We start from the raw sequence: 23,039 nt of genomic DNA, 5'->3' as shown, positions 1-23,039 counted from the left end.
TTATTAAAAAGACTATCCTTTCCCCATTGTGTATTATTGGTACCTTTGTCAAAAATCAATCGATGGCAAATACATGGGTTTGTTTGGGGACTTTCTGTTCTCTTCCGTTGGTCAACATGTGCATTTTTATGGCAGTACCAAGCTGTTGACACTATTTCTTATTAGAAACACATTTTCATTTCTAGGTGTAGGACTTTCTTAAGCATTTCTTTTAAGTCCAGTCAGTGGTGAATTCCCTCAGTTTTGTTTATCGAGGAAATAATTTATTTCTCTGTTACTTATGAAGATTAACTTTGCTGAGTATAGTATTCTTGCCTGGTACATTTGTTTTCGTTTTTTGTTTTTTCAGCACTTTGAATATATCATTCCATTCTCTCCTGGCATGTAAGGTTTCTGCTGAGAAGTCCACCACTAGTCTGTGGGGATTTCCTTATTTGTGACTAGATGCTTTTTCTTGTTCTTTTTGGAATTCTCTTTTTGTCTCTGACTTACCACAGTTGACTACAGTGTTCTGTAGAGAACACCTTTTGGGGGTGTATCTACTTGTGGATTTCTGAGCCTTCTGTATCAAGATACCTAAATGTCTTGCTAGACTTGAGATGTTTTGAGCTATTATATCATTAAATAGGTTTTATTGCCTTTTGGCTTCTCTTCACCTTCTAGAACTCTCAAAATTTGAATGTCTAGTCACTTTATGGTGTTACATATGACACATGGGCTTTGTTCATTCTTTTTATTGTATTTTGTTTCTTTGGTCTGACTGGGTAATTTCAGAAGACCTGTCTTCAAGTTCTGAAGTTATTTCTCCTGCTTGAGCTAGTCTTTTTTGTTTTTGTTTCTGTGTTTTCGAGACAGAGTTTCTCTCTTGTTGCCCAGGCTGAAGTGCAATGGCACAGTCTTGGCTCACTGGAACCTCTGCCTCCTAGGTTCAAGTGATTCTCCTCCCTCAGCCTTCCAAGTAGCTGGGATTACAGGTATGTGCCACAATGCCTGGCTAATTTTTTGTATTTATTGGTGATGGGGTTTCACCATGTTGGTCAGCCTGGTCTTGAACTCCTGACCTCAGGTGACCCACCTGCCTCGGCCTCCCAAAGTGCTGGGATTACAGGTGTGAGCCACTGCACCCAGTCTGATCTAGTCTTCTTTTGAAGCTCTTGAGTGAATTTTTTATTTTCTTAATTGAATCCTTAGTTCCATGATTTCGATCTGATTTATTCTTTTTTAAAATTTTTTATTTTTATTTTTTTATTTTACTCTAAATTCTAGGGTACATGTGCACAATGTGCAGGTTTGTTACATATGTATGCACGTGCCATGTTGGTGTGCTGCACCCATCAACTCATTTACATTACGTATATCTGCTAATGCTATCCCTCCCTCCTCCCCCAACCCCTAGCAGGCCCCGGTGTGTGATGTTCCCCTTCCTGTGTCCAAGTGTTCTCGTTGTTCAATTCCCACCTATGAGTGAGAACATGAGGTGTTTGGTTTTTTGTCCTTGTGATAGTTTGCTGAGAATGATAGTTTCCAGCTTTATCCATGTCCCTACAAAGGACATGAACTCATCCATTTTTATGGCTGCATGGTATTCCATGGTGTATATTGCCATATTTTCTTAATCCAGTCTATCATTGATGGACATTTGGGTTGGTCCCAAGTCTTTGCTATTGTTAATAGTGCCGCAATAAACATACATGTGCATGTGTCTTTATAGCAGCATGATTTATAATCCTTTGGGTATATACCCAGTAATGGGATGGCTGGGTCAAATGGTATTTCTAGTTCTAGATCCTTGAGGAATTGCCACACTGTCTTCCACAATGGTTAAACTAGTTTACTGTCCCACCAACAGTGTAAAAGTTTTCCTATTTCTCCGCATCCTCTCCAGCACTTGTTGTTTCCTGACTTTTTAATAATCGCCATTCTAACTGGTGTGAGATGGTATCTCATTGTAGTTTTGATTTGCATTTCTCTGATGGCCAATGATGATGAGCATTTTTTCATGTGTCTTTTGGCTGATTAAATGTCTTCTTTTGAGAAGTGTCTGTTCACATCCATTGCCCACTTTTTGATGGGGTTGTTTGTTATTTTCTTGTAAATTTGTTTGAGCTCTTTGTAGGTTCTGAATATTATTAGCCCTTTGTCAGATGAGTAGATTGCAAAAATTTTCTCACATTCTGTAGGTTGCCTGTTCACTCTGATGGTAGTTTCTTTTGCTGTGCAGAAGCTCTTTAGTTTAATTAGATCCCATTTGTCTATTTTGGCTTTTTTTTGCCATTTCTTTTGGTATTTTAGACATGAAGTCCTTGCCCATGCCTATGTCCTGAATGGTATTGCTTAGGTTTTCTTCTAGGGTTTTTATGGTTTTAGGTCTAACATTTAAGTCTTTAATCCATCTTGAATTAATTTTTGTATAAAGTATAAGGAAGGGATTCTACATATGGCTAGCCAGTTTTCCCAGCACCATTTATTAAATAGGGACTCCTTTCCCCATTTCTTGTTTTTGTCAGGTTTGTCAAAGATCAGATGGTTGTAGATGTGTGGTATTATTTCTGAGGGCTCTGTTCTGTTCCATTGGTCTATATCTCTGTTTTGATACCAGTACCATTCTGTTTTGGTCACTGTAGCCTTGTAGAATAGTTTGAAGTCAGGTAGCATGATGCCTCCAGTTTTGTTCTTTTGGCTTAGGATTGTCTTGGCAATGCGGGCTCTTTTTTGTTCCATATGAACTTTAAAGTAGTTGTTTTCCTATTCTGTGAAGAAAGTCATTGGTAGCTTGAGTGGGATGGCATTGAATCTATAAATTACCTTGGGTAGTATGGCTGTTTTCACAGTATTGGTTCTTCCTATCCATGAGCATGGAATGTTCTTCCATTTGTTTGTGTCCTCTTTTATTTCATTGAGCAGTGGTTTGTAGTTCTCCTTGAAGAGGTCCTTCACATCCCTTGTAAACTGGATTCCTAGGTATTCTGTCCTCTTTGTAGCAATTATGAATGGGAGTTCACTCATGATTTGGCTCTCTGTTGTCAGTTATTGTTGTATAGGAAGCTTGTGTTTTTTGCACATTGATTTTGTATCCTGAGACTTTGCTGAAGTTGCTTATCAGCTTAAGGAGATTTTGGGCTGAGATGATGAGGTTTTCTAAATATATAATCATGTCATCTGCAAACAGGGACAATTTGACTTCCTCTTGTCCTAATTGAATACCCTTTATTTCTTTCTCCTGCCTGATTGCCCTGGCCAGAACTTCCAACATGATGTTGAATAGGAGTGGTGAGAGAGGGCATCCCTGTCTTGTGCCCGTTTTCAAAAGGAATGCTTCCAGTTTTTGCCCATTCAGTATGATATTGGCTGTGGATTTGTCACAGATAGCTCTTATTATTTTGAGATACATCCCATCAGTACCTAATTTATTGAGAGTTTTTATCATGAAGGGCTGTTGAATTTTGTCAAAGACCTTTTCTGCATCTATTGAAATAATCATGTGGTTTTTGTCTTTGGTTCTGTTTATATGCTGGATTATGTTTATTGATTTGCATATGTTGAACCAGGCTTGCATCCCAGGGATGAAGCCAACTTGATCATAGTGGGTAAGCTTTTTGATGTGCTGCTGGAGTCAGTTTGGCAATATTTTATTGAGGATTTTCGCATCAATGTTCATCATGGATATTGGTCTAAAATTCTCTTTTGTTGCTGTGTCTCTGCCAGGCTTTGGTATCAGGATGATGCTGGCCTCATAAAATGAGTTAAGGAGGATTCCCTCTTTTTCTATTGATTGGAATAGTTTCAGAAAGAATGGTACCAGCTCCTCTTTATACCTCTGGTAGAATTTGGCTGTGAATCCGTCTGGTCCTGAACTTTTGTTGGTTGGTAAGCTATTAATTATTGCCTCAACTTCAGAGCCTGTTATTGGTCAATTTAGGGATTCAACTTCTTCCTGGTTTAGTCTTGGGAGGGTGTGTGTGTCCAGGAATTTATCCATTTCTTCTAGATTTTCTAGTTTATTTACGTAGAGGTGTTTATAGTATTCTCTGATGGTAGTTTGTATTTTTGTGGGATTGGTGGTGATATCCCTTTATCATTTTTTATTGAGTCTATTTGATTATTCTCTGTTTTCTTCTTGATTAGTCTTGTTAGCGGTCTATCAATTTTGTTGATCTTTTGAAAAACCCAGCTCCTGGATTAATTGATTTTTTTGAAGGGATTTTTGTGTCTCTATCTCCTTCAGTTCTGCTCTGATCTTAGTTTTTTATTGCCTTTTGCTGGCTTTTGAATGTGTTTGTTCTTGCTTCTCCAGTTCTTTTAATTGTGATGTTAGGGTGTCAATTTTAGATCTTTCCTGCTTTCTCTTGTGGGCATTTATTTGGTGCTATAAATTTCCCTCTACACCCTGCTTTAAATGTGCCCCAGATATTCTGGTATGTTGTTTCTTTGTTCTCATTGGTTTCAAAGAACATCGTTATTTCTGCCTTCATTTCGTTATTTACCCAGTAGTCATTCAGGAGCAGATTGTTCAGTTTCCATGTAGTTGTGCAGTTTTGAGTGAGTTTCTTAATCCTGAATTCTAATTTGATTGCACTGTGGTCTGAGAGACAGTTTGTTGTGATTTCTGTTCTTATACATTTGCTGAGGAGTGCTTTACTTCCAACTATGTGGTCAATTTTGGAATAAGTGCGATGTGGTGCTGAGAAGAATGTATATTCTGTTGATTTGGTGTGGAGAGTTCTGTAGATGTCTATTAGGTCTGCTTGGTGGAGAGCTGAGTTCAAGTCCTGGATATCCTTGTTAACCTTCTGTCTCATTGATCTAATATTGACAGTGGGATGTTAAAGTCTCCCATGATTATTGTGTGGAAGTCTAAGTCTCTTTGTATATCTCTAAGGACTTGCTTTATGAATCTGGGTGCTCCTGTATTGGGTGCATATATATTTAGGATACTCAGCTGTTCTTGTTGAATTGATCCCTTTACCATTATGTAATGGCCTTCTTTGTCTCTTTTGATCTTAGTTGGTTTAATGTCTGTTTTATCAGAGACTAGGATTGCAATCCCCGCTGTTTTTTTTTTTTTTTTTTTTTGCTTTCCATTTGCTTGATAGATCCTCCTCCATCCCTTTATTTTGAGCCTCGTGTGTCTTTGCACATGAGATGGGTCTCCTGAATACAGCACACTGATGGGTCTTGACTCTTCATCCAGTTTGCCAGTCTGTGTCTTTTAATTGGGGCATTTAGCCCATTTACATTTAAGGTTAATATTGTTATGTGTGAATTTGATCCTGTCATTATGATGTTAGCTGGTTATTTTGCTCATTAGTTGAAGCAGTTTCTTCCTAGCATTGATAGTCTTTACAACTTGGCATGTTTTTGCAGTAGCTGGTACCAGTTGTTCCTTTCCATGTTTAGTGCTTCCTTCAGGAGCTCTTGTAAGGCAGGCCTGGTGGTGGCAAAATCTCTAAGCATTTGCTTGTCAGTAAAGGATTTTATTTCTCCTTCACTTATGAAACTTAGTTTTGCTGGATATGAAATTTGGGGTTGAAAATCCTTTTCTTTAAGAATGTTGAATATTGGCCCCCACTCTCTTCTGGCTTGTAGGGCTTCTGCCGAGAGATCTGCTGTTAGTCTGATGGGCTTCCCTTTGTGGGTAACCTGACCTTTCTCTCTGGCTGCCCTTAACATTTTTTCCTTCATTTCAACCTTGGTGAATCTGACAATTATGTGTCTTGGGGTTGCTCTTCTCGAGTAGTATCTTTGTGGTGTTCTCTGTATTTCCTAAATTTGAATGTTGGCCTGCCTTGCTAGGTTGGGGAAGTTCTCTTGGATAATATTCTGAAGAGTGTTTTCCAACTTGGTTCCCTTCTCCCCGTCACTTTCAGGTACACCAATCAAACGTAGATTTGGTCTTTTCACATAGTCCCAAATTTCTTGGAGGCTTTGTTTGTTTCTTTTTACTCTTTTTTTCTAACTTTGTCTTCTTACTTTATTTCATTAATTTGATCTTCAGTCACTGATACCCTTTCTTCCACTTGAATGAATAGGCTACTGAAGCTTGTGCATGTGTAACGTAGTTCTCGTGCCATGGTTTTCAGCTCCATCAGGTCATTTAAGGTCTTCTCCATGCTGTTTATTCTAGTTAGCCATTCATCTAATCTTTTTTCAAGGTTTTTAACTTCCTTGCGATGGGTTTGAACATGCTCCTTTAGCTCAGAGAAGTTTGTTATTACCAGCCTTCTGAAGCCTACTTCTGTTAACTTGTCAAAGTCATTCTCCGTCCAACTTTGTTCCATTGCTGGTGAGGGGCTACAATCCTTTGGAGGAGAAGAGGCACCCTGGTTTTCAGAATTTTCAGCTTTTCTTCTCTGGTTTCTCCCCATTTTGTGATTTTATCTACCTTTGGTCTTTGATGATGGTGACCTACAGATGGGGTTTTGGTGTGGATGTCCTTTTTGTTGATGTTGATGCTATTCCTTTCTGTTTGTTCATTTTCCTTCTAACAGTCAGGACCCTCAGCTGCAGGTCTGTTGGAGTTTTTTGCTCCAGACCCTGTTTGCCTGGGTATCACCAGCGGGGGCTGTAGAAGAGCAAATATTGCAGAACAGCAAATATTGCTGCCTGATCCTTCCTCTGGCAGCTTCATCTCACAGGGGCACCTAGCTGTATGAGGTGTTAGTTGGCCCCTACTGGGGAGGTGTCTCCCATTTAGGCTACTTGGGGGTTAGGGACCCACTTGAGGAGGCATTCTGTCCGTTCTCAGAGCTCAAACTCCATGCTGGGAGAGTCACTGCTCTCTTCAGAGCTGTCAGAGAGGGACGTTTAAGTCTGCAGAAGTTTCTGCTGCCTTTTGTTCAGCTAAGCCCTGCCCCCAGAGGTGAAGTCAACAAAGGCAGATAGGCCTCGTTGAGCTGTGGTGGGCTCCACCCAGTTTGAGTTTCCTGGCTGCTGTGTTTACCTAGTCAAACCTCAGCAATGATGGACTCCCCTCCCCCAGCCTGGCTGCCGCCTGGCAGTTCGATCTCAGACTGCTGCACTAGCAGTGATCTATGCTCTGTGGGCATGGGACCCACAGAGCCAGGTGTGGGATATAATCTCCTGGTGTGCCTCTTGTGAAGACCACTGGAAAAGCATAGTGTTAGGGCGGAAGTGTCCGGATATTCCAGGTACTGTCTCTCATGGCTTCCCTTGGTTAGGAAAGGGAAATCCCCTGACCCTTTTCACTTCCCAGGTGAGGCAATGCCCTGCCCTGCTTTGGCTTACACTCCGTGGGCTGCACCCACTGTCCAACCAGTCCCAGTGAGATGAACCACATACCTCGGTTGGAAATGCAGAAATCACCCATCTTCTGCGTCGATCACGCTGGGAGCTATAGCCCTGAGCTGTTCCTCTTTGGCTGTCTTGGAACGATCCACGTGCCACATTTTCTTTATCCAGTCTATCCTTGATGGACATTTGGGTTGGTTCCAAGTCTTTGCTATTGTGAACAGTGCTGCAGTACACATACGTGTGCATGGGTCTTTATAGTAGAATGATTTTAAATACTTTGGGTATATACCCAGTAATGGATCATTATTTATGTTTTCTCAGTGGCAGTTGTCTCCTGATCTGTTGACTTCACTATACTTGAGTAATAATAAAATCTACATTTTAAAACGCATGAGATGTTTTTAACGTGTATTTGCCTTAGTTTCTTTCAGCAATGTTTTGTGGGTTTTTTTGTGTTGAAATCTTTTGTCTCCATTGTTCTTTATTCCTAAGTATTGTAGTCATTTCCATGCTATTGTGAATACGATTGTTTTCTTAATTTTCATCTTGGATTGTCTGTTGTTAGTATATAGAAATGCAAGTAATTTTTGTGTGTTGATTTTGTATCCTACAATTTTGCTGAATTTATTTTTTGTGTGTAAGTATGGCTAGATCTTGTCATTTTCAGAGATATTTTTATTTCTTTCTTTCCAATTTGGATGGCTTTTATTTTTCTTGCCTAATTTTTCTGGCTAGAACTTAAATTTCTAGCCCGTGGAAAAAGCAGGCATATTTGTCTTTCTCCTGATTGTTGATGAAATACTATGATGTCAGTTGCAGATTTTTATATATGGCCTTTATTATGTTGAGGAAATGTCCTTCTATTCCTAGTGCATTGAGTGTTTCATCATTTAAAAAATGTTAATATTTTTCTGCGTCAATTGAGATGATTATGTGTTTTTTCCATTCTTTTCTGCATGTGATGCATTAAACTAATTGATTGTGTTTGTTGAATCCTCTTTGTACTCCAGATATAAATCCTCCTTGGTCATGATATATAATCCTTTTAATATGCTGGGGATTTTTACTTGCTAATATTTCTGTTGAGAACCTTTTCATCAATATTCATAATCTCTCCATGTCATGTTTTAGCCTGGCTTTGCTATCAAGGTAATCCTGGCCTCATAAAATAAGTTAGAAAGTGTTATCTCCATTTCAGTTTTCTGGAAGAGTTTGAAAAGGATTATTGTTTATTCTTCTTTAAATATTTGGTAGAATTCACCAGTAAAGCCTCCTGGTCCAGGGTTATTCTTTGTTGAGTGGTTTGATTACTGATTTTATGTCCTTACTAGTTATAAGTCAGTTCAGATTTTGTATTTCTTCATGACTCAGGCTGGGTAGTTGTATGTTCCTACAAATTGGTTCATTTCATCTATGTTATTCAATATTTTGGCATACAGTTGTTCATAATACTCTGAGATCATTCTTTTTATTTCTGTAAAATCAGAAGTAATGCTCTCACTTTCATTTCTGATTTTTAGTTATTTGAGTCTTCTCAATTGTTCTTAGTCTGGCTAAAAGTTTGTCAATTTCTTTATCTTTTCAAATTATTAACTTTTGGTTTTGTTGAATTTCTCTATTGTTTACCTATTCTCTATTTATCTCAATTCCTTTTTTCTCCTAAATTTATGTATACTTTACTCATCTAGTTCCTTAAGGTGTAAAGTTAGGTTATTTATTTGAAATTTTTATTTTTCTTTAATGTAGGTATTTACAGCTATAAATTTCCCTCTGAGTACTGCTTTCACTGCATCTTACAAGTTTTAGTATGTTGTGCTTTTGTTTTATTTGTCTCAAGGCAGTTGCTACATTTCTTTCTGATTTCTTCATTTAGCTTTTGGTTGGTTAAGAGTGTTTTGCTTCATTTCCACATATTTATGAATTTTCCAGTTTTCCTTTTGCTATTGTTTTCTAGTTTTATTCCTTTGTGATAAGAAAAGGTATTTTGTATAATTTCAGTCTTTAAATGTAATAAAACTTGTTTTGTAGAGTAATGTGGTTTATCCTGGATATGTTCTATGCACACTTGAGAAAAATCTGTATTCTGTTTTTGCTGGGTGGCATGCTCTGTGTATGTTAGGTTAAATTGGCTCTCTTTTTCCTTACTGATCTCGAACCCAGGAGGTGGAGGTTGCAGTGAGCCGAGATCACACCATTGCACTCCAGCCTTGGTGACAGAGCAAGACTCTATATGCTTGTCAATCTATGTAAAATAACCACAGAGATTTTGAAAGGGACTGTGCTCAATCTGCAGAACAAATTGAGGTGTATTGCCATCTTAATAATATTAAGTCTTCTGATCCATATAAGTGAGGCATCTTTCCATTTATTATGCTTTAATTTCTTTCAACAGTGCTTTATAGTGTTCTGTGTAGAACTCTTGCACTTCTTTTGTTAAATATACTTTGTCATTTTAATTGTTTGATAAAATTTGTTAAGTCTGGTTCTAGCACTGATCCCTAGAAAATTTAAAAGAGACACTTTATCTCTCTATTTTTGTCCCCTGTAACTAATAAAGTGGTCCTGTATTCATTTTTTAAAACTGAAAAATATGCATATTTCCAAAGATTCTCACATTCATTCATTTATTTATTCAGCAGACATTTATTAAACACCTTCTATGTGCCAGGCAGATACAGTTATCTGCCCTTATACAGCCTAAAGCTATAGAATTTACTATTGACATATTAATAAAATTCAGTAAAAATATCTAAATTAGCCTCTGAAAACTTATATCACTTACTTGAATCTTCTTAACAGACTTATACATTATGTTCAAGTTTTTTTTGTTAAAACTTGAAATACCACATATGTCTATAAACAACTACCTCTAAAGAAAATGTATAGTTCATAAAGATTATTGCTAAAATTCTGTGAGCTTTTTCTTCCTTACCTGTTATCTTATTTTTAATGTTTGTTTCTAACCATTGTGAATGAATTAAAATATATTTAAAATTTTTTAATTCTTTCTGAGAGAGGATATAAAAAGAAAGGAGATGATAATATAGATGGTTTATAGCTTCATTTAACTGTTTTACATGTCTTAACAATATAAGGTGAGTTACTGGGGAAATTATTTCTGGGCTTTTAAGAATCACAGTACTGCTACTCACTAGCTGACTAATTTTGATGAAGCTACTTGACTTTCTGAGCCCTGATTCTATCCTTTATAAATTGGAGATAATAATACTCATTATTTAACCCATTTTGATTGTAGACATTAAACTAGATAATATTTGTGAATGTATTTTGAAAAGTCTAAGGCACTGTATGGATGTATTATTTTACATGTATCTGATTTCTGTCAACTCTCCCGCAGGAGTATCAGCTCATGATAGGAGTCAGTAATTGGATGCTCTGGGTGGCCTATTTCTTCACATTCCTCTGTTTGTATTCCATTATCATCATTTTTATGTGCATAGTTTTCTTTGTCAAGGCAAGTGTCTATTTGACTGCAGCATGTTGTGAATAAACTTTGAGAGGGAAAGGGGAAACATGGTGTGGGGCCAAATGGGCCTTGGGTTTCTAGGGGATGAAAATGTGGCTTTTGTTGACTCCACAGTGGAAACTCAGAGACTGCTTAGTCTCTCAGCAAACAAAACTTTAGACCTAGAGGGATGGGCCATCTGTAAGAAATAAATTGTTAACTCTCCATTTCACTGAGCAAAGTCATCAGTTTTACTAAGACTCTTAAAATACTTATGGATGTTTCATTTTTCCTCTTTGGTTTTGGTGCAGTACCACTTAGAGCATGACTAAACTGGTTTCCTAATTGTTTTGCTAGGTTAAACCGGCACCAGTCATCCAAAGCAGTGACCCAACCCTTATCATTGTCTTTTTGCTGTTTTATGCCATCGCCACAATATGCTTCAGCTTTATGGTTAGCACTTTATTCAGTAAAGGTGAGTCTGAGATTCCAGTGGTGAAATATTCTCAGTAACTACACTTTAGCTGCCAACTCATCTACAGCCTCTGTTTACACACTCTAACCGAAAAGACACATATCATATACATGTGAAATGATTTGGAAGGGAATGAAGAGACAATTAACATAGCATAGGATACATGTGAAAAAAGACAAAAACCAAAATAAGATCATGTCTGGGTATTCTTTCTAACCTTTAGCTGCTACTTCATGTATGGTGTTTGTCAAACCCTTCCACCAGGAAGGGTTGAGATGGAGATGGCTCCTGTATATTCCGTTGGAGGGACTGATGTTTGCTAGTATCTGATGATGAGAGTGGTATATGTGAAGAGAAAGAAAACGGCAGTACTGCTTCAATGAAAGAAAGGGTTCTTGCACTTAATTAATAGATCCTCATTGTGTGTCTTCTGTGTATTTGTTTTTGTTTTGTTTTGTTTTTTGTTTGTTTGTTTGTTTTGAGACAGTCTCATTCTGTGGCCCAGGCTGGAGTGCAGTGGCTCAATCTTGGCTCACTGCAACCTCTGCCTCCTGGGTTCAAGCAATTCTCCTGCCTCATCCTCCCGAGTAGCTGGGACTACAGGTGCCTGGCACCATGCCCGGCTAATTTTTGTATTTTTAGTAGAGATGGGATTTCACCATGTTGGCCAGGCTGGTCTTGAACTCCTGACCTCAGGTGATCCGCCCGCCTGAGCCCCACAAAGTGCTGGGATTACAGGCATGAGCCACCATGCCCAGCATATGTATCTGAAATATACTGTCTGCCCCACAGAACGAATACTGACCTTGGGGACATGAATATTATATGCAAACAAAGTAGTTTATGAAATACATTAGCGAGAGTCACATGATTTGCAGAGTACAAGCTGGGTACCCAGGAAAACCAGCGATATAATTCCAGTCTGACTCTGAAGGCCTGGGAACCAGGGGAGGTGATGGTGTAAATTCCAGTTCAAAGGCTGGAACAGACTGATGTCCCAGTCAAGCAGGCAGCAAGGAAGAAATGAGAGAGAATTTCCCACTTCCTCCACCCTTTTGTTCTTTTTAGGCCCTCAACACATTAGATAATGCCTGCCCACATTGGGGAGGACCATCTGCTTTACTGAGTCTACTAACTCAAATGCTTATCTCATTTGGGAACCTCCTCACAGACACACCCAGAAATAATGTTTAATCTGTATACCCCATGGAGAGTCAAGTTGACACATAACATTAACCATCATAAGAAGACATGCAGAGAACAACGAAAATTAATGAAGTATAGTGTACACATTTAAAAAAAAGGAAATGGATTAAGATATTCCAGGTTGAGAAAGGCCTGGAAATGCTTCAATTGAGGTAGGTTTGTGAAGGATTGGAAGAAGGGAATGAATAGGAAGTCAAGTCAGTGGATGCAACCATTCATTCATTCATTCATTCATTCATTCATTTAAATTTTTGGATATCTGTGACTGGGAGTGGTGGCTCACACCTGTAATCCCAGCACTTTGGGAGGCTAAGGTGGGTGGATCACTTGAGGTCAGGACTTCGATACCAACTTGACCAACGTGGTGAAACTCTGTCTATTGAAAATACAAAAATCAGCCATGTGTGATCGTGGGCACCTGTAATCTCAGTTATTCAGGAGGCTGAGACAGGAGAATCACCTGAACCTGGGAGGTGGAGGTTGCAGTGAACCAAGATTGCACCACTGCACTATAGCCTGGGCAACAGAGTGAGACTCTGTCTCAAAAAAAAAAAAAATGTGGGTATCTGACCTTGTATAGGGTCTAACATACAAAGAACAAGAAAAATTGTTTCCTTTCCCATTGAGGGCTTATGTGCAAAGTGGTTTTATGAATTTACAACCTCACTGGAAGAAGATGAGAATCATCATGCTTCATATTCTTGCCAATATTTAGAATTGCCAAGCTTTAAATTGTGCCAAATTAGAGCTATGAAATGTTATTGCATAGCAACTTAAATCTGCATTTCCCAATTGCTAATGAAGCTGAGCATGTTACTAATATGAGTCATGTGTGTCTCCTCTTCTGTAACTGTTAATGCATTCTAATTTTTTATAGTTATTGAAAATTTCTCACAATATTTTTACTTAAAGTCTATTTTGTCTAATATTCATATAACCACCCTGATCTCTTTTTGTTATTTGCATGGAGTATCTTTTTCCATCCTTTCACTTTCAACAAGTTTGTATATTTGAATCATTTTTTAAAAATCCATTCTGCCACCTTTGCCTTTTAGTGAAGATAATAATACAGAACATTGGCCACGTGCGGTGGCTCACGCCTGTAGTTCCAGCACTTTGGGAGGCTGAGGCGGACACATCATGAGGTCAAGAGTTCGAGACCAGCCTGACCAACATGGTGAAACCCTGTCTCTACTAAAAATACAAAAATTAGCTGGGCATGGTGGCATGTGCCTGTAATCCCAGCTACTCCAGAGGCTGAGGCAGGAAAACTACTTGAACCTGGGAGGCAGAGGTTGCAGTGAGCCAAGATCATGCCACTGCACTCCCACCTGGGTGACAGAGTGAGACTCCATCTCAAAAAAAAAAAAAAAAAAAAAAAAAAATACAGAACTGACATCATCTGCCATTGGGTATTTGTTTTATATATGTCATATCTTTTTTTCCCTCAAATCTTCCATTTTGAGTCCCATCTAATTTCCTTTTCTGTGTATTTTCTAGTTCTTCTCTGAGGGGATAATTTGGATATTACAAATAGTATCTTAAACAATTTAATTTGGATTAATAACAATTTAGCTTTAATACTACACAAAAACTCTTCTGTCAAGCGTCAGCTCCTCTTTATGTTGGTATTTTTCCAAATTACATCTTTATATTGTGTGCCTATTAACACATTTATCATTATTTTATGCATTTATCTTTTAAATCATATAAAAGGAAAAAGAAACCATTATCATAACACTGGCTTTTATATCTGCCTATGTAGTTACCTTCACTGGAGCTCTTTATTTTTTCATATGACTTCACGCTACCATCTAATGTCCTTTCATTAAGCTGAAAGAACCACATTGTAGGGCAGATCTATTAAATTTTCTTTGCTTTAGCTAATCTGAGAATTTCCTAATATCTCTTAATTTTTTTGTTTGTTTTTGAGACAGTCTTGCTCTGTTGCCCAGGCTGGAGTACACTGGTGCCATCTTGGCTTACTGCAACCTCTGCCTCCTGGTTCAAGTGATTCTCGTGTCTCAGCCTCCCAAGTAACTGGGATTACAGGCGTGTGCCACCATGCCTGGCTAATTTTTGTGTTTTTTAGTAGAGATGAGGTTTCACCACATTGCCCGAGCTGGTCTCTAACTCCTAGCCCCAAGCGATCCGCCCGCCTCAGTCTCCAAAAGTGCTGGGACCACAGGCATGAGCCACCACCCTTGGCCCTTCCTAATTTTTTTAAAAGATATTTTTAAGAACAGTCTTAGATTAAAAGCAAAATTATGATGAAAGTACAGAGATTTCCTGCAGACCCTCTGCTCCCCACATGCAAGGCCTCACCCATTATCAGCATCCCACATCAGAGTAGTACATTTGTTACAATTGATAAACCTATATTAACACATCGTAATCACTCAACTCCTGGCAAACTTATTTTTTTACTGTATTATTAATTTTTGTCTTTTTTTTTCTTAGCATGCCTAAAGATTTATTAATATTTTCAAACAAGTAGCTTTTGGTTTCATTAATTTTCTCTACTGATCTCCTGTTTTTAATGTCATTAATTTCTACTCTAATGCTCATGATTTCTTTTCTTCTGCTTACTGTGGATTTAATTTGTTCTTCCTTTTCTAGTTTCCTAAGGTAGAAACTTAGATTATTGGTTTTAGATCCTTCTTCTTTTCTAATATATGCCTTCAACGCATTAATTTCTCATGATATTTCTTCTTTGACCCAAGTGTAATTTAGAAATATATCATTTAATCTCCATGTGTTTTGATGTTTCCCAGTATGTTTCAGTTATTTTTTTTCTATTTTAATGTCATATGGTTTGAGAGCTGACATTGTATGATTTTTGTCCCTTTACGTTTGTTAAAATGTGTTTTATGATCCAGAATATGGTCTGTCCCGGTGAATGTTACATGTGAGCTTGACAACAATTTGTATTCTGCTGTCGTTAAATTAAGTAGTCTATAGATGTTTATTATATACTATTGATTGATGGTGTTGTTGAGTTCAACTATGTCCTTAGTGATTTTCTGCCTGCTGGATCTGTCCATTTCTGATAGAGGGTTATGAAAGTCTCCAACTATGATAGTGGATTCAGCTTTTTCTCCTTACAGTTCTATAGTTTTTCACTCATGTATTTTGATGGTCTGCTCTTAAGTGCATACACTTTAAGGATTGTTATGTCTTCTTGGAGATTTGACCCATTTATTGTTATGTAATGCCGTTCTTCATCTCTGATAACTTTACTAGCTTTGAAGTGTGCTGAGACTGTAATGTATATGGCTAGTCTTGCTTTCTTTTGATTAGTGTTAGCATGGTATATTTTTTCCACCCATTTGCTTTTAATCTACATGGGTTTTCATAGCTAACATGGGTTTCTTGTAGACCACATTCCATAGGGCCTTATTTTTTTCTAATCCCCTCTGACAATCTCTTTTAATTGGTGCATTTAGACCTTTGACATTCAAAGTGATTATTAATATAGTTAGATTAATATCTACCATATTTGTTCAATAGTATTCTATTTGTTGCCCTTATTCTTTGTTTCTACTTTTGTCTTCCATTCTTTCTCTGCCTTTTGTGGTTTTCCTTGAGCATTTTATATGGTTCCATTTTCTCTCCCCAGCATATCAGTTGTACTTCTTTTTTCTTTTTTTACTTTTTTTAGTAGTTGCCCTAGAGTTTGCAATATACATTTACAGTAATTCAAAATTACTTTAAAATAACACTATATTACTTCACTAGTAGTGTGAGTACCTTATACTAACAAAATAATTCTAATTCCTTTCTCCCATCCTATCATGGTTGTCATTCATTTCATATATACATAAATATATACCTAAGATATATGTATACATAAGTGTACATAATCAAATTCATTGTTGCTGTTATTTTTGTGAATCAACTCTTAGTTGTTAGATCAACTAAGAACAAGACATGTACATCATGATGACAATAGTTAATAATACTATATTGTATACTTCAATTTTTTAACTTTTATTAAGTTCAGAGACACAAGTGCAGATTTGTTACATAGGTAAACTTGTGTCGTGGGGGTTTGTTGTACAGATTATTTCATTACCCAGGTATTAAGCCTAGTACCCATTAGTTATTTTTCCCAATCCTCTTTGTCGTCTAACTCCCCACCCTCCAAAAGTCCCCCATGTGTGTTGTTCCCCTCTATATGTCCATGCATTCTCATCGTTTAGTTCCCACTTATAAGTAAGAACATGCAGTATTTGGTTTTCCATTACTGTATTAGTTTGCTAAGGATAATGGCTTCTAGCTCCATCTATGTCCCTGCAAAGGATATGATCTCATTCTTTTTTGTGGCTGTGTAGTATTGCATGGTGTGTATGTACCACATTTTCTTTATCCAAAGTAAATATTAAGTATTCTCTCTCCACCCGACCCCACACACACAAATATGAGATGATGTGTCAATCAGCTTGATTGTGATAATCATTTTACAATGTATAGGTATATCAAATCACATCATGCACTTGAAATATATACAATTGTTATTTTTCAATAAAGGTGGGGGGAAAAGATTTTACGTTACCTTCACTTATTAATTCTTTGGTGCTCTTCTTTAAGTGGATTAGAGGTTCTAACCTAATCTACATAAAGAGATTCAGGTTTCACTTTTCTTCTCTTAAAATAATTTCTTTTAATGTTTCTTGCAAGGCGGGTGAACTGGCAACAAATTTCCTCAATGTTTGTTTGTCTAGGAAAGTCTATTTCTCTTTTACATTCAAAGGATAATTTCACAGGGTGCAGAATTTTAGATTGAAAGTTTTTTTCTTCCAACACTTTAAATATTTCAATCCCCTTCTGGTTTTGTTTCTGAAAAGAAGTTGGATGTAATTATCTTTGTTCCTCTGTAAGTAAAGTATTTTCTTCCTCTGGCTTTCTTCAGGCTTTTGTTTCCTTTAGCTTTGATTTTCCGTAACTTGAAAATGATTTGCCTAGTTGAAGTTTTCTGGCATTTATCCTGCTTGGTGTCCTCTCCTCTGAGTTTTCTGGGTTTGTGGTGTGGTCTGACATTAATGTGGGGGAAATTTGCAGTCATTATTGTGTCAAATATTTCTTCTGTTTCTTTCTTTTTTCCACTTCTTATGTACTCATTATGCATTTATTATACCTTTTGCAATTGTCACATGGTTCTTGGATTATTTTTTTGAGACCTGAGTCTGGCTGTCGCTCAGGCTGAGTGTAGTGGCCAGATCTCAGCTCACTGCAAGCCTCCCTGGGTTCATTTCATTCTCCGGCCTCAGCCTCCCGAGTAGCTGGGACTACAGGCGCTGCCACCTCGCCCGGCTATTTTTTGTATTTCTTAGTAGAGACGGGGTTTCACTGTGTTAGCCAGGATGGTCTCGATCTCCTGACCTCGTGATCCGCCCATCTCCTTTTTTTTTTTTTTTTCAGTCTTTGTTTTCTTTGCTTTACAGTTCTTGAGATTTTTATCCACGTATCTCTAAGCTCAGAGATTCTTTCCTTAGCCATGTCCAGTCTATGAATAAACCCCCCTCAAAGGCATTCTTCATTTTGGTTACACTGTTTTTAATCGTTAGCATTTCTTTTTCATTCATTCTTAGGATTTTTATCTCTATACTTATATTGCTTACTCATTTTGCCTGCTGTTTACTTTATCTATTAGAGCCCTGTGCTGAGGGAAGCAATGTTGTATAAAACAGTCAAGTTTCTGTTTCTCACAGCACTTATTTTCGTGCACACATCAACAAAAATATTTGCATGTTAGATTCTTGAAGATTGCTTAAATTGACCTTATAATTTTCTTCTTAATTGCAGTGAATATTGCAGTTGCTTTGGGAGGTTTGTTTTTTTTCGCCATCTACTTTCCAGCTGCTGGCCTCCATCTCTACTATGGAAAAATGACATTTATCCAGAAGCTGGCAGCCTGTCTCAGCTCAAATTTTGCAATGGCATTGGGAGTTAAATTTCTAGCTGATGCAGAAACATGGAGTGAGTATTTACCTTGTAATTTTTACAATGTTTCTAGTAGATACATCTTTGGTATCTGATTGGATATTTCCAATTCTAATATTGATTGAGACTGCTAAACTCTCCTTCAAAAAACTGCAGTACTATATACCACCACCTATAGACGTGAGTGCTTCCGCATTCTGTATTAGTATTTCCAAAATTTCCTGCAAGCCTCCTCCCACTCCTTTTGGAGTTGCCTCCTGCTGTCTAATGATAGATGGAAAGTGACACGGTCTGCTTTTAGTATCCTCCTTCCTTTTACTATGAGCGCAGTATCTATGCAAGAATTCTTCTGTTCTTCTGTCTTTTGGTCAGCATTCATCCCTACTTTTCAATGGTTATGTTTTTCTAAAATTTTTTATTTCCATGAACATTTGGCATGAGGAGGGGTGGAGAGAGAGGAGCCACTGTCTTAACAACCCATAAGCCTGCTTATTTTTGTTAAACCCTATTTTCCTGACTTTTATATATGTAACAAAAAAAAATTTTTTTTGCCTATGTGCTGGGAATATTTTTATTTAATGCTTTCTTGTATAGCCTTGTATATAGAAGCTGCCTTTGTAGGAAGCTATGGTGTGCCCCAGACATGGAACTTTTTCTTACATATATAATTTTTTTTTTTTTTTTTGAGACAGTCTTGTTCTATGGCCCAGGCTGGGGTACAATGGTGTGATCTCAGCTCACTGCAACCTCTGCCTCCCAGGTTCAAGCAATTCTCCTGCCTCAGTCTCCCGAGCAGCTGGGATTACAGGCACCTGCCACCATGCTCAGCTAATGTTTGCATTTTAAGTAGAAACGGGGTTTCACCACGTTAGCCAGGCTGGTCTCGAACTCCTGACCTCAGGTGATCTGCCCGCCTAAGCCTCCCAAAGTGTTGGAATTACAGGTGTGAGCCACCACGCACAGCTACATTTTATTTTTGTTTCAGTCTTTTCCAATTATTTACTTGTTTGGGGTATAATGGGGAGCATATTACCTGATTAGTTACTGAGATGCCCTCAGGGGCAACCTAAATTCTAAGGGTGCAAGAAAGTGACTGACTGTAGTAGGGATCTCCAGAAAGCATCAACACAATTATTTTCTTAAGTATTTAATTTGATATAGATAAATAACTGTTTTAACCTCAGTTGGCACCAAATTAATCCTCTGCTGTTATGTCTTAGGAGTTGGACTTAAATGGAGTAACATCTTCTCATCAACTACACTGGATAACTTTTATTTTGCCCATGTGCTGGGAATGTTTTTATTTGATGCTTTCTTGTATAGCCTTGTGGCCTGGTATATAGAAGCTGTCTTTCCAGGAAGCTATGGTGTGCCCAAGCCATGGAACTTTTTCTTACAGGTAAGTTATAATTCTTCTGTTATTGATAGAGGCACCATCCTTATGAACTTCATTTATGATATTTATAAAAGTTCTGTCTGTAATAGAATCAGTAGGTCAGGTGGAAGAACCATTTTCATTTACACTCCAGCCATACTAATTCACTAGCCATATCCTAATCCCCTCTAAGCCCTCCAGTAAACGTAAATAGTGGTAGATGATAGCTTGTGACCGGCTGGGCATGGTAGCTCACACTGGTAATCCCAGCACTTTGGGAGGCTGAGGTAGGTGGATCACCTGAGGTCGGGAGTTCGAGACCAGCCTGGCCAACATGGTGAAACCCTGTCACTACTAAAAATACAAAAAATTAGCCAGGTGTGGTGGCGTGCCTGCACTCCCAGCTACTCTGAAGCCTGAGGCAGGAGAATCGCTTGAACCCGTGAGGCAGAGGTTGCAGTGAGCCAAGACCGTGCTATTGCACTCCAGCTGGGGCGACAGAGCGACACTCCATCTCAAAAAAAAAAAAAAAAAAAAGAAAGCTTGAGACCTCAAACTTTACAAATTATGAGTCATCTATCACTTTTATAGGAAAATGTTTTAAAAGGATTAAACTCTGGCATAAAGACATTAATATATGATGGGGCCAATGCAGTGACTCCCGCCTGTAATCCCAGCACTTTGGAAGGCCAAGGTGGGTGGATCTTCTGAGGTCAGGAGTTTGAGACCAGCCTGACCAACATGGCAAAACTCCATCTCTACAAAAATCCAAAAATTAGCCGGACATGGTAACGGGTGCCTGCAATCCCAGCTACTCGGGAGTCTGAGGCAGGAGAATTGCTTGAACCCAGGAGGTGGAGGTTGCAGTGAACCGAGATCACACCATTGCACTCCGGCCTGCACAACAAGAGCGAAACTCCATCTCAAAAAAATAAAAATAAAAATAAATTAATATATGATGGGTCTTTATGTGCTAGGAGAGGTTAGTTATATCTGGGTGCTCACCACCTGCATTATTTCCTTGGTTAGGTAAGATCTCCTAGAGTCAGAACCACGGAGAAAGGAGGAGTATTTGCATCCTGACCTCTCTTCTCAGTATTTTTTCATATTATCTTTCACTTCTGTATCGCTCAGAAAAGAAGATCCAATAGAGTAATATAATACTGTTTGCTATGGCCTCATCTCTCAGTGATTTTCTTTTGTCCTCCTTAAGATTTTTTTTTTTTTTTTTTTTTTTTTGAGATGGAGTCTCCCTCTTGTCACTCAGGCTGGAGTGCAGTGCAGTGGCGCGATCTCGGCTCACTGCAAGCTCCGCCTCCCGGGTTCATGCCATTCTTCTGCCTCAGCCTCCTGAGTAGCTGGGACTACAGGCGTGAGACACAGCGCCCGGCCTTTTTTTTTTTTTTTTTTCCGGGTATTTATTAGAGACGGGGTTTCACCGTGTTAGCCAGGATGGTCTCGATCTGACCTCGTGATCCACCCGCCTCGGCCTCCCAAAGTGCTGGGATTACAGGCCTGGGCCACCGCACCCGGCCTCTTACAGTTTTAACAGAATAGTCTGCTTTTTGGCTGGGCACCGCGGCTCATGCCTGTAATCCCAGCGCTTTGGGAGACCAAGGAGGGCGGATCACCTGAGGTCAGGAATTCAAGACCAGTCTGGCCAACATGGCAAAACCACGTCTCTACTAAAAATACAAAAATTAGCCAGGTGTGGTGGTGCACACCTGCAGTTCCAGCTACTCGGGAGGCTGAGGCAGGAGAATTGCTTGAACCCAGGAGGTGGAGGTTGCAGTGAGCCGAGATTGCGCCATTGCACTCCAGCCTGGTCAGCAAAGCAAGACTCTGTCTCAAAAAAAAAAAAAAAAAAAAAGGATGGTCCATGTTTTATGCACGGGGTGTTGAGACACTAGCCAATTAGCTGCAAAATTTTAATTTCAAGAAATTTTGTGCAATCCATCTCAGTACAAAAGCTAACAGACCGAAGTGTTGTTTAGTACTGCCTTTCTGTGCCATGGCAGTGATTGTACTTTTCTTCCCTTCATAGCGCTCTTACTGGTTTGTGGAATCACCTGAGAAAAAAACTGAAGTAAGTGAATTTTATGAGCAAATGCAAAGCAAGTATTTTGAAGCTGAACCAACTGATTTGAGAGCAGGTATCCAGATCAAACATTTGTGCAAGGTACTGTTTCAAAGATCTTTTATTCTTGATGAAACTGAAGCTTAGTTTACAGTTCATTGTAAATGCTTGTTACTGGAAATATCAAAATAAAAATTAGATGTTAATAACAGGTCATAGCCATCATGTTTACTTCCTTTGAGAAAGATAAAATATATATAGTATATAATCAAAAGTGTCATTTTCTCCTCCCTCCAGAATATAATTAGATTTTGTTTTTTCTTTAACATTTATTTTGTGTTCAGGGGTACATGTGAAGGTTTGTTATATCGAAAAACTCAGGTCATAATGGTTTGATGTCAAGATTATTTTGTCACCCAGGTGACACTAAGTCTAGTACCCAATAGTTATTTTTTCTGCCCCTCTCCCTTCTCCCAACCTGTACCCTCTGGGAGGTCCCAGTGCCTGTTGTTGCCCTCTTTGTGTCCATGTGTTCTCATCATTTAGCTCCCACTCTTAAGTGAGAACATGCGGTATTTGTTTTTCTGTTCCTGTGTTAGTTTGCTAAAGATGACGGCCTCCAGTTCCATTCATGTTCCTGCAAAAGAAATGATCTCGTTCTTTTCTGTGGCTGCGTAGTATTCCATGGTGTATATGTACCACGTTTTCTTTATTCAGTCTACCATTGATAGGCATTTAGGCTTATTGCATGTCTTTGCTATTGTGAATGGTGCTGCAATGAATGTACCCGTGCATGTGTCTTTATGATAGAACAATTTCTGTTCCTTTGGGTATATACCCAGTAATGGGATTGCTGGGTCAAATGGTAGTTCTGCTTTAACTCTTTGAGGAATTGCCACACTACTTTCCACAATGGTTGAACTAATTTACACTCCCCTAACAGTGTATAAGCATTCCCTTTTCTCTGCAACCTCACCAGTATGTTACTTTTTGACTTTTTTTATTTTTTTATTTTTTTATTTTTTTATATTTTTGAGATGGAGTCTTTGCTCTGTCACCCAGGCTGGAGTGCAGTGGCGCGATCTCGGCTCACTGCAATCTCCGCCTCCTGGGTTCGCGCCATTCTCCTGCCTCAGCCTCCCGAGTAGCTGGGACTACAGGCGCCTGCTACTACACCCGGCTAATTTTTTGTATTTTTAGTGGAGGCGGGGTTTCACCGTGTTAGCCAGGATGGTCTCGATCTCCT

At 38.5% G+C, this 23,039-nt stretch overlaps 1 protein-coding gene across 4 annotated transcripts in view; it reads left to right on the top strand.

Annotated features, from left to right (window-relative positions):
* Window positions 1-23,039, top strand: part of LOC101003272 (ATP-binding cassette sub-family A member 3-like) — a 176,598-nt gene that overhangs the window by 51,774 nt on the left and 101,785 nt on the right. For all 4 annotated transcript variants that reach the window (XM_031658405.1, XM_031658406.1, XM_031658404.1 and 1 more), the window contains exons 7-11: window positions 10,610-10,726; window positions 11,075-11,192; window positions 18,204-18,377; window positions 19,562-19,740; window positions 21,761-21,895. In XM_031658405.1, the coding sequence (XP_031514265.1) occupies window positions 10,610-10,726; window positions 11,075-11,192; window positions 18,204-18,377; window positions 19,562-19,740; window positions 21,761-21,895 (723 nt within the window). The remainder of the gene's footprint in view (window positions 1-10,609; window positions 10,727-11,074; window positions 11,193-18,203; window positions 18,378-19,561; window positions 19,741-21,760; window positions 21,896-23,039) is intronic.

This window comes from Papio anubis, chromosome 18, assembly GCF_008728515.1.
Source record: "Papio anubis isolate 15944 chromosome 18, Panubis1.0, whole genome shotgun sequence".
Lineage (NCBI taxonomy): Eukaryota > Metazoa > Chordata > Mammalia > Primates > Cercopithecidae > Papio > Papio anubis.
This window is presented reverse-complemented; position numbering and strand designations above follow the sequence as displayed.